The sequence below is a fragment of the Zootoca vivipara genome, chromosome Z1, assembly GCF_965207765.1.
Source record: "Zootoca vivipara chromosome Z1, rZooViv2.hap1.1, whole genome shotgun sequence".
NCBI lineage: Eukaryota > Metazoa > Chordata > Lepidosauria > Squamata > Lacertidae > Zootoca > Zootoca vivipara.
The window spans coordinates 47,969,177-47,985,405 of record NC_142583.1 but is presented as its reverse complement, the minus strand read 5'-3'; the positions used below and the strand labels follow the sequence as shown (position 1 = coordinate 47,985,405).

The 16,229-nt window shown below is 43.4% G+C and overlaps 1 protein-coding gene across 3 annotated transcripts in view; it reads right to left on the bottom strand.

Annotated features, from left to right (window-relative positions):
* Positions 1 to 10,617, bottom strand: part of PRSS12 (serine protease 12) — a 51,318-nt gene extending 40,701 nt beyond the window's left edge. For 2 of the 3 annotated variants that reach the window (XM_088660381.1, XM_088660380.1), the window contains exon 1: positions 10,185 to 10,617. In XM_088660381.1, the coding sequence (XP_088516507.1) occupies positions 10,185 to 10,569 (385 nt within the window). In that variant the 5' untranslated portion in view covers positions 10,570 to 10,617. The remainder of the gene's footprint in view (positions 1 to 10,184) is intronic. The other variant, XM_060278558.2, reaches the window with a different exon arrangement.
* Positions 10,618 to 16,229: the final 5,612 nt, after the last annotated feature.

Here is a 16,229-nt window from a genome sequence, read left to right as displayed (position 1 = left end):
ACCACAAAGCACTGCTACTCACCCCCAACTCAGGCAGCCACTCCAGAAGGATACCATGGCTGATGGTACTGAAAGCCACTGAGAGGTCAAGGAGAATGAACAAGGTCACATTTTCCCTGCCTCACTAATATCACACTCTTGTAATAAAGGGAATAGTCATTCTAGTTGCAATGTAAGGAAATTTAGTCATGTTTAAGCCCACTAAAATCAAAAGTATTTCAGTGGGACCAACAGATGCACTCAGTTAACAACCTGATTCTAAACATTGTTCCTTGCAATTGATTCCTATTATTTACTTTATACTGTATAGCATAATAGAAGCACATGGCACCTTACATAGAATAGGCTTAACAAACCACCCAAGAGGCTTACTAAACAAATAGATACAAGGGGAAAATAATGAGGAAATGGAGGCAGGAGTTAACAGGTAAAGAATAATACATGTTATACAGTGGTACCTCTGGTTATGAACTTAATTCGTTCCAGAGGTCTGTTCCTAAGCTGAAACCGTTCTTATCCTGAGGTGTGCTTTCGCTAATGGGGCTTCCAGTGCGCAATTTCTTTTTGCATCCTGGGGCATAGTTTGCAACCAGGAGCATCTACTTGCAGGTTAGCGGAGTTCGTAACCCAAAGTGTTTGTAACCAGAACCGTTTGTAACCAGAGGTACCACTGTACAGTGGTACCTCGGTTTATGAAAACAATTGGTTCCGGAAGTCTGTTCATAAACTGAAGCGTTCATAAACTGAAGCGAACTTTCCCATTGAAAGTAATGGAAAGTGAATTAATCCGTTCCAGATGGTCTGCGGAGTAAGCGTTCATAAACTGAAGCAAACTTTCCCATTGAAAGTAATGGAAAGTGGATTAATCCGTTCCAGACGGGTCCGCGGAGTACTTAAACTGAAGTGTTCATAAACTGAAGCATGTGTGTAATTGGTTCCGGAAGTCTGTTCATAAACTGAAGCGTTCATAAACTGAAGCAAACTTTCCCACTGAAAGTAATGGAAAATGAATTAATCCGTTCCAGATGGGTCCGCGGCGTTCATAAACTGAAAATTCATAAACCGAGGTTCCACTGTATTTCAGTTACACTATTTCAGTTTAGTTACAATAGGGTGTTGGGACAAGGAGTTGCTTCAAAGAATGAAAGACCTTGCTTTAAGCAGCCATGCTTTGGATTCCAGTCAATTAAGTTGCAGTGATTTCAGTGGTGATTCTGATGTGCCTTTCTCTGGACTCCACCCAAACCTTTAAACTTGAAGTCACCAAGAGTCAGTTCACGCTGTTTATATTCAGCCTGGCAATTAGAGCTCCTTTGGAATGGCCCCAAGCAGAAGTATTTGATACCTCCTGTTACCCTTTAGAGAAGATTGTGTTACATTTTCCAGTGCAAGCTGGAGGGGGAATTCAGACTAGCATGGATGAGATTTACTTGGTTAACACTTGTCACGGGCTCCGCATGAGGCAAGACCAAGCATAGAACGTAAATGAAAGAGGACAGACAAGAAGAAACTCTCAGCTGATTCTGACCTCTTCTACTGCTGCTGAAAATCAATGTCCTTTATGCATACAATATAGATCCATCAACTTCCCCAGCACAAACACACACACACACACACACACACACACACACACACACAAGTGAGGGTTTCTGAATTCCTATACATTTATTGCTCCTGAAATCTGAAAGTCCCAAAGCAATGTATATATTGGCTGTGTACTTGTCTGCAATAGTTCCTTCACAGTGCTACAGCTCATTGATCGATGATCTAAGATTCCATGGAAATAAAAGACATGCAATGGCTTGTGACCTAATTGTCTCATGTGCTATTGAGCTGGAAATAATTAAAGTAGGGGTATAATGAGAATGGCTCCCAAGGAGCCATCTCACTTTCAGAAAAAGAAGTACAGTACAAATACTTCCTTATTAAGTTGGCCTTCACCCTGTACTCTTTTAAATTTGTTCAACGATTTCTGGATTAGAGAAATAATGGGAAAATAATTCTACTTTGTTAGGTTTTTAGAAGATCAGCAAAGGTTTGTTTGACAGGCCTTTGAGACCAGACTACTGAGAGTTGAGAAATTTATTTTGTTGTAAAGAATCTGTACATTTCATTTTATTGTTACTTTTAACAGGCTAATGTTAGCCACTTTCATTACCAAAACTTCAATTTGAGATCGGAAAGTATTTCCAAAAAGTATAAACACATTTCATAGTTACAGAATTACAGATAAATAAGTAGAATTATTCCTCCAGAGTTATCTATCATTCATCCAGCAACTTCTAGCTTGAATGACACTATATTCAAGAATCCATTTTGTAACAGATCTAAAATTACATGCATTTACATTCCTAGATGATCTCAAGTGGAAAACACTTACATTCTATTGTTATGCACTGCAGGGTAAATACATGAAGGTGGAAATTCCAGGCTGCAGGGGTTATTCTTTCTTATTCTGCCCTGGCCAGTTTGCATGACACATTAAGCCATAATTAAAAATAAACTATGGCTTAATGAAAACAAGCAGTATGCTGGTGCATGCTGCTGAAAAGTCCCTACATTGCTCCTTGCTTTGGTGCAAGATGGAGCAAACAAACAAGAAGATGGTTTCATATTACATGTAAATCAGCAATCATAGTTTGTTTCCTTCACACAGACCATGAGTGGTGAACAAACCACAACCATAATGTTCACACGTAATGTGAAGTCATCGTCTGGGTTGCTTCCACCCTGCAATGCCAAAGCATTCTAGAGCGAAGCAGAACATAAGAGGTGACCTTTGAGCCACTAGCATGCAGCTCATTAAGCCAGGAGTGGCTAACTTTTTTGGCCTTTGGTCAACCTCCAGGGGCTGCATCAGCAACATCATCATCTGTCACCCACCCTTCACCATAAGGTCCCAGTGAGCATGCCCACCTCTCACTCACAGCTCTCACATTTATACAGGATAAACACAAGCAGACAGTCTCACACACGACCCCCAGCCCCATTAGGTGTCCTGTGCTGATCAGCTGAGGAGGAAGGATTATTGCCCTCTCTCCACTCATCAAACAGTCAAACTGATGATGAGGTAGGGGGAAACTGACATCTCCGTCAGGGCACTGGCCTCCACTCACCCCAGTACTGTGTTCACATTACAGTGGTACCTCAGGTTAAGAACTTAATTTGTTCTGGAGGTCCGTTCTTAACCTGAAACTGTTCTTAACCCGAGGTACCACTTTAGCTAATGGGGCCTCCCGCTGCCACCCCGCCACCGCCACGCGATTTCTGTTCTCATCCTAAAGCAAAGTTCTTAACCCGAGGTACTACTTCCAGGTTAGCGGAGACTGTAACCTGAAGCGTCTGTAACCTGAAGCGTCTGTAACTCGAGGTACCACTGTATTTTCTTTTCTTTATGCTGCCACCAAAATTGGTGGTGCCTGGGGGGAGGCAGGACATTCAGAAAAATTTGCTTGTTGGGCTGAATCGGGCCCCTCAACTGAGGGCTAGCCACCCATGGTTTAAACCATAGTTTATTTTTCATGTGATGTGTGGCCTGGTTTCTTTCTGACAAAATTTTACTAGTTTACTATAGATAATTAATCTGTAGTATATGCATATCTGTATCAAATATATACCCATCACAGCTGCCAACTAGCTACTGGGCTAAGTTGAAGGTGCTGGAAATGCTGCTTAAAGCACTAAACTGCTTGGGACCAGCATACCTAAAAGATCAACTCATCTCCAATATATTCATCCAATCCTGCAGATGCCATTTTCCCACTATGTCAAAATCAAGTGTTTAGTGTAGCAGCACCTACCCATTGGAACTCCCTCCCATTATATATCAGACAAGCACCATCTATATGCCGCTTTAGGTGATTATTGAAGACTTTCCTCTTTCAACAAGCCTTCTAAGTAGAGATTGTTGTCCTAGTCAGTATCTGTATTGGATTTGAAATTGATCTTATTTATTTAATAGTTGCTGCTTAATTGTTTTATATGTAATTGTTTTAACCATTTTATTTATACAGTGGTACCTTGGTTTAAGAACAACTTAGTTTATGAACAACTTGGATTAAGAACGCTGCAAACCCGGAAGTAGGTGCTTTGGTTTGTGAACTTTGCCTTGGAATAAGAACATGTTTCACTTCCTGTTGAGTGTGTTCCATTTGTAAATTGAGTCCCCCACTGCTATGGGAAAGCACACCTTGGTTTAAGAATGCTTTGGTTTACAAACGGATTTCCGGAACAGATAAAGTTCATAAACCAAGATACCACTGTATAATTGTTTTGTGTTTGTTTTTGTTGTATTGTACATGACTTTAAGATGTAATTGCTTTAACCATTTTATTTATATAGTGGTACCTTGGTACACAGGAAGAGATTCATAAAGAGTGGTACACAGGAAGAGGTTCATAAATGAAATTAAATAATAACTAAATATAGAATATGTTCCAATACAAAACCACATTCTTGCTTCCTAAAGGACCCTGGGAAATAGCATGTTAGTCTTCAAGAATATGTTCAAGCATGGATCTATCCACATGTTTATATCAAGATGCATATGGAGTAGTGCTTCATTCTTCATGCTACAAGACTGTTGTGGAAGAAATGTTTACACCTAGCATGACAGTGCTTACCACAAATAAATGTAATGCCATGGAACACAGCCAGACTGACGAAATATACAGCTGGTCTGCTCCTGATGGACTCTGAATAGTCTTGAAGAACTGGCTCACAGAGAAGCTGATGAAAAGGGCTCCATATGGAAGTAAGCCTCAAGATGACTGTAGCAGTTATTTGTTGCAGTAGCTACCGTACCAAGGAACACTGTAATGTCAAAGAACTCATTTCCAACCTTCTCTCAGTGCCTCCCACTGAGATCCTCCCTCTGACATCAACCGGCATCTTTTTGGATAAGAAGCAACAAGCAAGCAAGTCTCATTAAGCAGCTATGTCCTTGTTCTTCTCTGATGCTCTAAGTCCAAAAAGAAGCCAGGTGCTGCAAGAGGAAAGATGAGTGAGCCTAGCTATCAGAACTACTAGCTACAACAGTCACTCAGAAGCTTCTTACTAACTAAATGGAGCTTCATTCGTGGGTTTCTGTGTGAAATGGGGCTTGATCTAGCAAAACAAGAGTATGTAGTAGGTGCTGCAAGTGATATATAAGAACAGCACTACTGGATCAGGCCAGTAGCCCATCTAGTACAGCATCTTGATCTCACAGCATCAAACCAGATGCCCATGGAAAGCCCACAAGTCATTCTTGAGCACAACAACACTCTCCTCTCGAGCAGTTTCCAGGAACTGGTATTTAGAATGATACTGCCTCTGACTGTGAGGGCAAGTGGGGGAACACTCCTAGACAGGTTCAGGAGATTTGGCTGCAAATTATGAGCCTGGCCAACACACCTTCCCCACCTTTCTGTACTGCAGTGTCAACAACAAAGTGAAACCAAGGAATGGGGGCAGGACTGTGAATCTTACCTTGGATTTTACTTGTGGAGTGCAAGAGATTGGCCACCTCTGCTCTAAAGTAAACTGTAGCATGAAAATGTAGTTGCTGGTGACTGCAAGCTAAATTGCCCAGCCGTATAAATAAACATCTCTCATCTTTAGTATCTCGAAAACTTTGTAAATGATTATGCTGAAGAAAGGCAAGGAGAGCTTCAAATGACAAGGTATCTGTCAGATATATGAACAGTATATTACTAAAATAAGAACAGTTTAACCTTAGTGGTGATGAAACCGCATATATCAGTACATCTGTTGCACTATTTCTGATAGATTCTTTTTATTAATGTAATTTTTCACCCCATCGCCTGCTTATGAAACTACCTGGGAGACTTATTGAAAATGAGATCCAACTTAGTTTGACATTTACTACAGTCAATACATTATACATCCAAAGGATTTGTATATTAATATACTTCACTACAAAAATTACATTTTCTTTAAAAATGGATAAATTTAGACACCGTCTCATATGTATTTTGAAAAATGAAGGTACACCTGTATATTTGGAAGACATCATAGCTCCTGTATGTGATACAGATGAATAACCCTGCTGGACCACAAATTAGGCAGCTGAGTTTCCCACATTTGGAGAAATCACTGGGATTAACAAATTTAAGGGGTTATCTACACCTACATTTGCCCCCCCCACACACACACTTAAAAGGCCTGTGTCCAAGCATTTCATTTCATTTCCCTGGAGCTTTCCCCATGAAAACCTACCCTTTAGCACTCAATCGGAACAAGCATCAATTCAGGTTTTCCGTGGATTGCAGTTTGGTCCACTGAGCTTTAAAGAGCAAGTTTTCATGGGGGATGCTCCACAGCAAAAAAATAAAAAGGGGGGGAGGCTACTTGGACATGCAGCCTTAAAGCATGGACCCTGCCCGGAAAGGGTGGAGGAAAGGTTAGTTTGGATAAGCCCTTAGAGTGCAGTGGATGAGCCTCACCTTGGGAAAACCACATTTGTGATCATGGTTTGTCCCTTGCCAGGTAATTATGCCGTCCTCAATGCCAACTGTCAGAAACCATAGGAGGGAAGAGTTCTCTTGCGCTTGGGTTCTGTTTGCAGACTTCTCACAGGGGCCATCTAGATGCCTATGGGAACAGGATGCCAGACTAGATAGGCCACTGGCCTGCTGTAGCAGGTCCTTCTTATGTACTTACGTGTTGTTACACCCTCTTTAGTGTGGACCCATAAAACAATTCAAGGGAGTGGAGAAAGAGAGAAGAAAGGCAGGGCTAACAGAAGAACCTTTTCATTTATCCTTTCATTTTCCCCCAGCTTGCACATTTCCCTATGCTGAATCTTTGTTGGCTCAAGATCTGCAGGATTAAGGTGGATGCATGTTAGAGCTGTAAGTGGTGCTTACAACTGGGATGAGCATTTTGATGTGGTCCAAGTGTGTTTCCACATAAGGGTGTACATTTGGATGTGCGTCTAGAGTGCACACCCCATTGAAAGCAATGTTGTGCAGATGAACAAAAAGATCCCTCTTTGAGCAGAGGAGCTCCAACTGGTTGTCAATGCAGAGGAGGAAAGCCTGGCCCATTGGGTGTAAATTCCTTCCCACTTTTCAAGCATACAAACTGCAAGGTTGGAGTCAGCCTTCCAGTTTAAATAATTTTGGAAGAAATTGGCTTGGAAAACACTCAGATCGCCTTTCAACTGGCACTTTAAACAACAGGAGACATTCTGTCATACACTTGAAGTTTACATGATCTGATTCCTGGGGGACACTGGAGTCAGAGAGTGCTTGCCCTGTGCTATCAGGCAGACCCCCTAACAACTTAAGTTTAATGTGCATAAGCAGCCTTCACTGTGTCCACCTGGGTTTGGGGAACAGGCAGGAGGAGGGTTAATTTCTCCAAACCTTTTGGCAAATTCTTCTGAGTATGCAAGACTGCTGTCCAGCCTTCCCTCTCTCCCAGCTTTACTTACAGGGCATCATGGCATTGTCTGAAGGGACATGATGCAGCAGCCTAACCAAATCTGGCTCTGGTCAGTGTCTCAGTGGGAGATCACCTGGGAGCCCTATTTGCATCAGCTTGAGTTCCACAATGGAAAGCTGAGTTATAAATGAAATTATAACCCATGTAAAAGTGAAGGGGATATCTGGTAGCAGTCAATTTGCATAAACACAAGTAACTTAAGACTGAAACCCTATTCACACTTACATTGGCTTAAGTCCCATTGGACTTACCGGTACTTCCACATAAACATGTGTGGAATTGTACTGTAAAAAAGAATACCAACCAACACACATACCGTATTTCACACATTACCAGTACACAATATACTGCCCCCCCCCCACAGAAGATCACAACTAACTACTGTATGCTACAATCAGTCAATATACAATACAGTAAATAATTAATTAGCCATGCAATCCAGTAATAGGGTTTGGTGCTTTTTTTTTTTTTGCAAAAACTCACTGGCTAACACATACACCACGGCCGAGAGCTTAAGCAAGATATTAAAACAAACACAAGAAGTAAAAGTGAAGTAGTCAACAGTAAACATACCACTAGGGTATTGTATAACAAATGGCATCTTCAAAGCAGTATTGTAAATCACATAGAGACTATTAATATTAGGCAATTAATAAGTTTAATACTGTAATGAAAAGTAGTAAATGAAAGCACACAGCCCAACAGCCAATACACATCAATTAGTACAGGTAACATGTACGTGAGCCAAACTTAAAGCACTCCATCAGAGGACACATAATAAAAAAAATCCTTCAGTAGCACCTTAAAGACCAACTAAGTTTTTATTTTGGTATGAGCTTACGTGTGCATGCACACTTCGTCAGATACAATAAAATGAAATAAAAAAATAAAAACTTAGTTGGTCTTTAAGGTGCTACTGAAGGATTTTTTTATTTTGCTTTGACTCAGACCAACACGGCTACCTACCTGTAAAGAGGACACATAAATTCCAGTAGTCAATGCACAAACACCAGGCCGGGTATCCTCCCAACCCTGGGGCAACCAATATGCCTACATCCAAGAGTCACTATTTGAATTATCTGTAAGCTGCCTTAAAGGTTCATTTTTTTAATTCAAAGGTGGGATATAAATGTTTAAATAAATGCATACTGCAGGCCATACACACAAACCTCACAACACAAATCCCCAAAATACAGGAACTTTCAGTCTCCGGACATAATTTTTTAAAACAATATACATTGGAATGTATTCCTCTGAGTGCATTTCACCAACCATTTAGAAATCCACATATCATTCAGAAAGAAACAATGCATTCGAATAGACTTTCAGCATTCGTCTTTAGCATCTCTCTCATACATAAATCGCAACAGCTGACATACATACACAACACTACACAGTACATGCTGGAATATAAACAGTTTCAAAAATCAACCGACACGTACTTCCCAACAACTAAGCAGGGCGACAAGCACACAGAGACCTCAGGATCCAAGCAACCAACTTGCCTAACCAACTCAGCCCTTCTTCCAGAATTAACCTTGTCCCATTAGAGCAAGCTAATGTATACCAGCTCAGCAGTGCCCACCTGAGCAACTGTTCTCATAGCCTGAAGGATGGAGGGCTATGCTTGGTAGCCAGAAAGCATATGCCACAACAGACCCACAAACTTCCAATGTTCCATAGGGATGAAAAAAGGGGTAGTCTTGTAGACTTGTAACAACCCTATTCTCACACCAGAGATTATCACGCAAAAGTTTACTACCCCACACTTTATGGCTTCACTATGCAGGTTTTGAACAATTTAAATAGCAGCAGCTGTGATGGTTGTGTGTTGTTCTCATAACTATTGAGATTGCGGCAGATGTATAGAGAGGAGATCTACCCATTCCCCCACTGATGTCGTTGGGAGAAAAATCACTGCTCTGAGTCTGTAATTTGCTTTGGGCCAGGGGTGAGGAACCTCTCCAGCTGTTTCTGGAGCCCAACATCCATTTGCCCCATTCAAGATTGCCATTCGTCAGGGATGATGACAACTGCAGTCCAGCAACATCTGGAGGCCTGCAGGATCCCCACCCTGGCTTGGGAGAGGGAATCCCACATTGATGCCAATGGGAATCCACACCCCACCCCAATTCAAATATTAGCTTTGAAGGAAGGTGGGTTTCTCTTCCCCCTCCTCACTCTAGCTACTTCCTTGCCTGCTGTAGTCTTGAGTACCCTTCTACACCTCAAGATCCTTCCCCTCCATCATATACGGTACTACAGTATCTAGTTTGGCCCTAAGTCCTGGAAACAAGGAAGAGAAAGTTGCAGTAATTATATCAAACAGAAGGAGCCACTTGACTGTCTGGTTGTAGGGAAGTCAGAGGCTGTGTGGTGTAGTGGTTAGTGCCAGATAAGGACCCCAGAAATCTGGGGTTGAATCCCCATTGGGTGAGCTTGGGACAGTAACAGTTTCTCAGCCTAACTTATCTCCCAGGAATGCTGTGAGGAGGAGGGGGAGAATCATGTATAGGACCTGGAGCTCCTTAAAGGACAGGTGGTATATACCTGTATTTAATCATCATCATCTTCATCATCATCATCAATGCACAATTATACTCCAAAAACGGGCGGAGGGGGGATAAATAGACGCAGGGGGAGGTAGCAGAATACAAAAGCAAATAGGGCCGTTGTTGGAGGGTCCATTCTCGCTCTCCCTCCTGTCACCTGCCCCCCGCCTTCCTCTTCCTCACCTTGCCTGCAGTCACAGTAGCCCCAGTCGACCCTGCCGCGGCTGTTCCTGAAGAAGCACCAGGGCCTGCTCCTGCCGTCGGGATTCCTGCAGAAGTTGCGCTGCCCTCGCAGCCCTCTGCCCTGAGGCGTCTTCTCCAGGAAGGTGGGCACGTCCGCCCAGGGCAGGCACTCGGCGCCGGACTCGGTGACGTTGACGAAGCGCCCGCCGCCTCGCGGGCAGCCGCCGGCGGGCTGGTGGTGCTGGAGCGGCAGAGGCGGCTGGTGGGCAGAGCCCCGCGGGGCCAAAGGGAATGGGGGAGACGAGCGAGCCGGCTCCGAAGCGCCCGGCTTAGCGAGTGTCCCCAGAGCCGCCACCGCCGCCAGGAAGAGGCGCGCGAATGTCATGGTGCCAGTCTCGCTCGCTTTGGTCCATCGCCCCTCGGCTCTCGCGCCCTGGCTGAGGGGAAGGAGAGGGGGCGGGGCCGCGCGGCGTCCCACTAATCCTCCCCCACCCCCCGGCGGGAGAGCGCGCGGCTCCTTCCCCCCGCCCCACGCGCCCCCCTGCGCCCCTGCCCGGCTCGCGCGCCCACTGAGCTGCCGTCGTCCACCCAAGGACATCGACGGCGACGTTGTTAACAATAATAATAATTGATTGCTTTTTAAGGTATTTGATTTAGACATAGTCGGAGTAAACCCACAGAAAGCAGTGAGACAAGTTAGTCGTGACTAACTTGATTTCCGGGGTTCTCCTCTGTGCATGACTAAGTCCAACCCATCATCATTACCATTTGTAATCTTCCCATTTGGCATCCAAACGTAGTCATAGAGGGAACCCACGGGAATCAATAGGACTTGCTGGTCAGGATTAAATTATCCCAGTTGGCTTCAAGGGATTAAATTATCCCAGTTGGCTTCAAGGGGGTCTCCTTCAAGTCTGGATCCAACCATCGTCTCTCCGTCGTCGTTCATATTTTGAATCGAGACTTCCGTCATACTCAGGGAAAATCCGCGGAAATCAATAGGACTTAAGTAAGTCATAACAAACTCTTTCCATTGATTTCCGGGGGGGGGGTCTCCTCTGAGAATGATGAAGGCTCGATCCAAGCCATTCTCATCACCATCTGTGTAACGTGCGAGCTGCAGCTCAGCCCTGGCTCGTCACAGCGCGATTCTCGACTTGTTTACTCAAACGTCAGCGCCAATGAGTCCAAGGGAATGCAATGCGCTCCCTGGTAAAGTGCGTTTAGGAGTTGCAACTCTTTCCCACATGGGAATGTTTTTTGCCGCCCACGACGACGCCCCTTCCCAGTCCCAGTTTGGGAGATTCACATATGCCTTTCACAGCTATACTAGCATCTGCAGAAATGCCACTGGTCAAGCGTTTTCTCCTATGCTGGCAGGAAAGCCGCACCATTTGCATTTCTGCCTGTCCGGCAACTATTCAGGATCCTTTCTGGAGGCTGGACGAGCTGACAAGCCCATTTTCGGACATGGATCATCTTCCCAAAAAGTCAGTCCATATGTGGCACATATGGAAAAGAGGGCTGTGATGATTACTTAAGGAGGACAAGCGCTTTGCACGTGCACAAGAGACGTACAGGACTGTATTCGGGGAGCCCTGACGTTGCCGGGCAAGAGAAGCGTGGGAAACGAAGCCCTCGAGGTTCTTTTGGCTCCAGCTGAACCCTGAAAAAATCACCTGGGCGCAGAGACCCGGAAGCGCAGAGAGGCGAGAAGGGCAAACTCAGGCTGCGGGCAGAGCTGGAGAACAGCGGAGAAGCTCACACACAGCTGGGACAAGGCACCCAAAGTCGTGTGGGAGGTGGAGGGAAAATCTCGGGCACCCGGAGAGATTTCCGCGAGCCTGCTAAGGAATCGGGGCGCACCATGGCCCGCTGCGATCCGACGCAAAAGCATCGATACCAAACCAGAAAGAAGAGCGAGGCGAGGCGAGAGGCATCTGTTGGCAGTCGCGTCATCCTTATGCAGAGAAAAATTAGGCAGGCGAAGCTGAAGGCAAACGGAAGGCCCCCCCCCGACCAAAATTGAGAGAAACTGGGAAAATTTATTAGTGGAGGCGGCAGGTAGGGCCTCCGGGTTCCTTTCTGCAGAAACCTTTCTTTCTATCCTTTTGCGCAAAACCAACCAGCCCCTGCGCCCAAGTCCGCTAAACCGGCGCACGTGACTCGCGCTCCGTTACCTCCTGTCCTGCTTTGGAATGCGGGAATCCTGGCGCGCGCCTTCGCGTCGTGAGCAAAACATCCCGGGAGCCAAGTTGGTTTAGGCAGGGGAGGGAGAGTGTCTGCTCGGCCTTTCCCTTTCTGTGTCTCGTGCTAGTTCCCAGAGATGTGCCAGTTTCCCAGTGATGCTCTTGAGCTTGTTGAAGAACGGCTTGGGTGTCCTGACCAAGTCTATGGGACCACACCACTGAAAACTGCTGACCACTCTTAGGATCACAAGGGTAAGAGTGGGCCAGCCTCCCTAGTTATTATTTAGACTGACTTTCATTAAATTCTCCAGAAAACCAACTGAAATAGTTAGAAATAAAAATTCCCAGAACATTTATTTTCTATCAAATGATGATAGATGGACAGATTCAGACTACAGCAGGTTCCAAAACACCTACCACATATGTACATATGCATACATACATATACATGCACCTGTTCGTTTGGTTCACCTCATATCCTGAGTACTGAATGGTGGTTTATGCAGAGCCACAATTTTATATCTAATGTTCAGCAGCTCAAATATGGGGTGTGATGGGGTGTCTGTCTTCTACTTGGTTTGAAATTCCACCCCTGGCCATCCTACTAGACACATTAGATGGGAAATCCATTGGTGTCAACAGAAAGTATAATATACAGTGGTACCTCGGGTTAAGTACTTAATTGGTTCTGGAAGTCCATACTTAACCTGAAGCGTACTTAACCTGAAGCGAACTTTCCCATTGAAAGTAATGGAAAATGGATTAATCCGTTCCAGACGGGTCGGCAGAGTACTTAAATTGAAAGTACTCAACCTGAAGCGTACTTAACCCGAAGTATGAGTGTAATTGGTTCTGGAAGTCCATACTTAACCTGAAGCTTACTTAACCTGAAGTGAACTTTCCCATTTAAAGTAATGGAAAGTGGATTAATCCGTTCCAGATGGGTCCGCGGAGTACTTAAACTGAAAGTACTCAACCTGAAGCGTACTTAAACCGAGGTATGACTGTATTTAGGATCACAGCATAAAGTTTTAGTCCCCCAAGCCACTTGCTCCACAGTAAATAAACAAAGACCCACTGCAGTTAATAGGATTACACCATACAAAGCAGTTTCGTGGTTTGTGTTTGTAATGTAATTCATTCCCATTCATACCTATGCAATTCAGTTTCTCTCTCCCTTTCTTTTCAGTGGCAATTCCAGATGCTTGCCTTGCTTTCAATTGCCCTGTTGTTTTTATGCCATTCTGTTTCATCTATGGGTGTGTTCCCCACATTCCAAGATTCTTACTTCAGATTCCACAATGCCTGAAGATGCCTGGATCCAGGACAACTCTACCATGTGCTCATCTATGTTTAAATGTGTCATTTTTAACTGCTTTATAAAGTTTGGCATTCACATTAAGCTTTCACAGCTGGCTTACAGCAGAAGCCTAAACATGTTTACTTAAAAGTAAGTGCCACTTTGTTCAATGGGGTATACTCCCTGGTAATTGTACAGTGAATTTAAGCTAGAGTCATGACTGACTTTAGATGGATTGGAGAAAGGAATTTCAAATTTTGAGTATGAATGTATCAATTGTTTTCCTTGCCTCTAGAGCTGGTTTGAATTGTTTAGCACCAATATGCCTTACAAATGAACTTTTAAAAATATCCCACTGCAACTAACTAAATTGCTTCAGCCCCCCCAACATTATAGGGTGTACAACAATATTCAGCTTTGTGCAAATTTGTTTCCCATAAACATATCCAGATTTGTGGAGAACCCAGATTCACAGGCCAGCAATTTTTAGTTTCATTTGACCTGGCTACTGTATTTAACGGAGATAAACTGCAAGCAGCCAACAGTTACTGCTTTCCTTCCAAGGTTAATGGTGCAGCTAGGTAACCTTAGTTTCTCTGAACTCAGTGGTCCTACAGGTGTTCTCCTCCTCAGATGGTCATGTATATTAATTCATAATGTGCTGGGTTTTGTGGCTTTCCTGTTCATTCCTCTGAATAGACCCCTGTACCTCTGCCCTAATAGCACCATTGACCAAGGTTTCATCTGAAAAGAAAAGGCTAAAATATTCTGCTGAAGCACCGCTGTGAAAAAAAACCCTACAACTTGCAGGCCTCTAGTTTTCTTGCTTGATGCATCTTGCTTGAAAATAAATGGAGTTGTGTGCGACTATGCAGAAAGTATCCCTAGGGTTCTTGTTCCATCATTTCCATCACAGGATCATATGAATAGTGATTTAGTGTGTTCATTTTAGGGGTATTTTAATTTTTTAAAAAAATCCTTTGTATAAACAGGCTAAAAGTAAACTTGGATCAGGCAGCACTCTTTTCATTTCTGGAAAATATTTGTATATTTATAATAAAGCTAATGTGTCATACACACATAAACACACATAAACATGTAGGTATACACCACGCTCACACAGAGGCAATGAATTTCTCCGTCTTAATGCTGAGCTGAGCAATTTCCTATTGCTGCAATGATGCCCTTTGTAAAGTGGAGAAGAGGTGCCTGATTTTGTCACAGACTGGTGGGCCACCAGCAAACAAGATGCAGCCTGCATGGGCCATGGGTTTTTCAACCTTGGTAAATATGTTAAAAAACATGAGGGGGGCAGAAAAGATTGAACCATGTGGGATCAAAAGGGTTGCATTCCACCTACCTCTCTTTCAAAAGAGGTCCTTCCACAGAACAATCAAGGCTGCATCATATTGAAATGGATCTTGCATCTGAATTAGGGGTATCCAACAAGGTGTCTCCCAGATGTCATGGAAAACTCCCATAATTCTGGACCACTGGCCATGCTGGTTGTGGCATTGCAAGTTCAAGTCCGAAATATCTAGAGGGCACCATGTTAGCTTCCCCTGGTCTAGATAATTAAGGACATCCAAGAGAGAATGGAGTTCTCAGCAACCACTCATTTGGACAGGTTGCCCACACTAGTGAGCAAATCTCATGGAATACAGTAGGACTTACTTTCAAGTAAACATTCATAGAATTGCAGTCCAAGTGAATGATGGAAAGTAACATGATCATAACATTAGCAAGAGCAAGTATTAAAAGCTTTTCAGTAAATTATTTATTTGGGAAACTTTTAAAAAATATTTTATTAAACACAGATTGGCATGATCCTTTCACAAAAGAACCTTATATTAGAGCTAAGCCTGATGGGGTCTCTCGGGGCCCTGCAAATAGCAGTTTCCTCTAATGTAAAGTTCAATTCTTTTATAATTGAAATGTTCTTTTACGTAGAATAAAGAAAACCACTGTTTGCTTCATTCCATTACTGAGTCATGAAAATAAGAAGCTAAAAGGATATTTGAAGACTTTACCATGCATTGAAACACATTGACAATTCTTTTATTAAAGAGAAATTTAGAGTAAGTAATAGACACATTAGAAAATAATTGCTGAAAAGATCTGCTAATTATATATTCTGGGCAACATTCCAGAACGTCAAGAATGTAATTTGTCGCTCACCAAGAATATAATTTGGTGTTCTATAAGGATTGCAACAATGCGTGAAGACAAAAGCTTTGCTTATTAAGAACCAAGACAAAGAAACTCTACTACTAATAATAGATTTGAGTAGTATTCAAGGAGCTCTGTCTCCCACAGATACCAGTGAAATCCACATATTCAGCAAATAGTGCAAGCCTATACTTCAGATCTTCTGATTGAGAAGCTATACTATTTTCACGTTGGGATTTTGCCTGGGCAATAATAATCTGTCTTGTCCTACTCTCTGGCTCTGACCTTCAGACGTGGTTCCCACTCCTGCCTGCTACCTGCCTGTGGTTCAGCTCTGACACTGATGCAGTTATGTAAAAAGAAAGCATGTTGAAAACGGCCCACAAC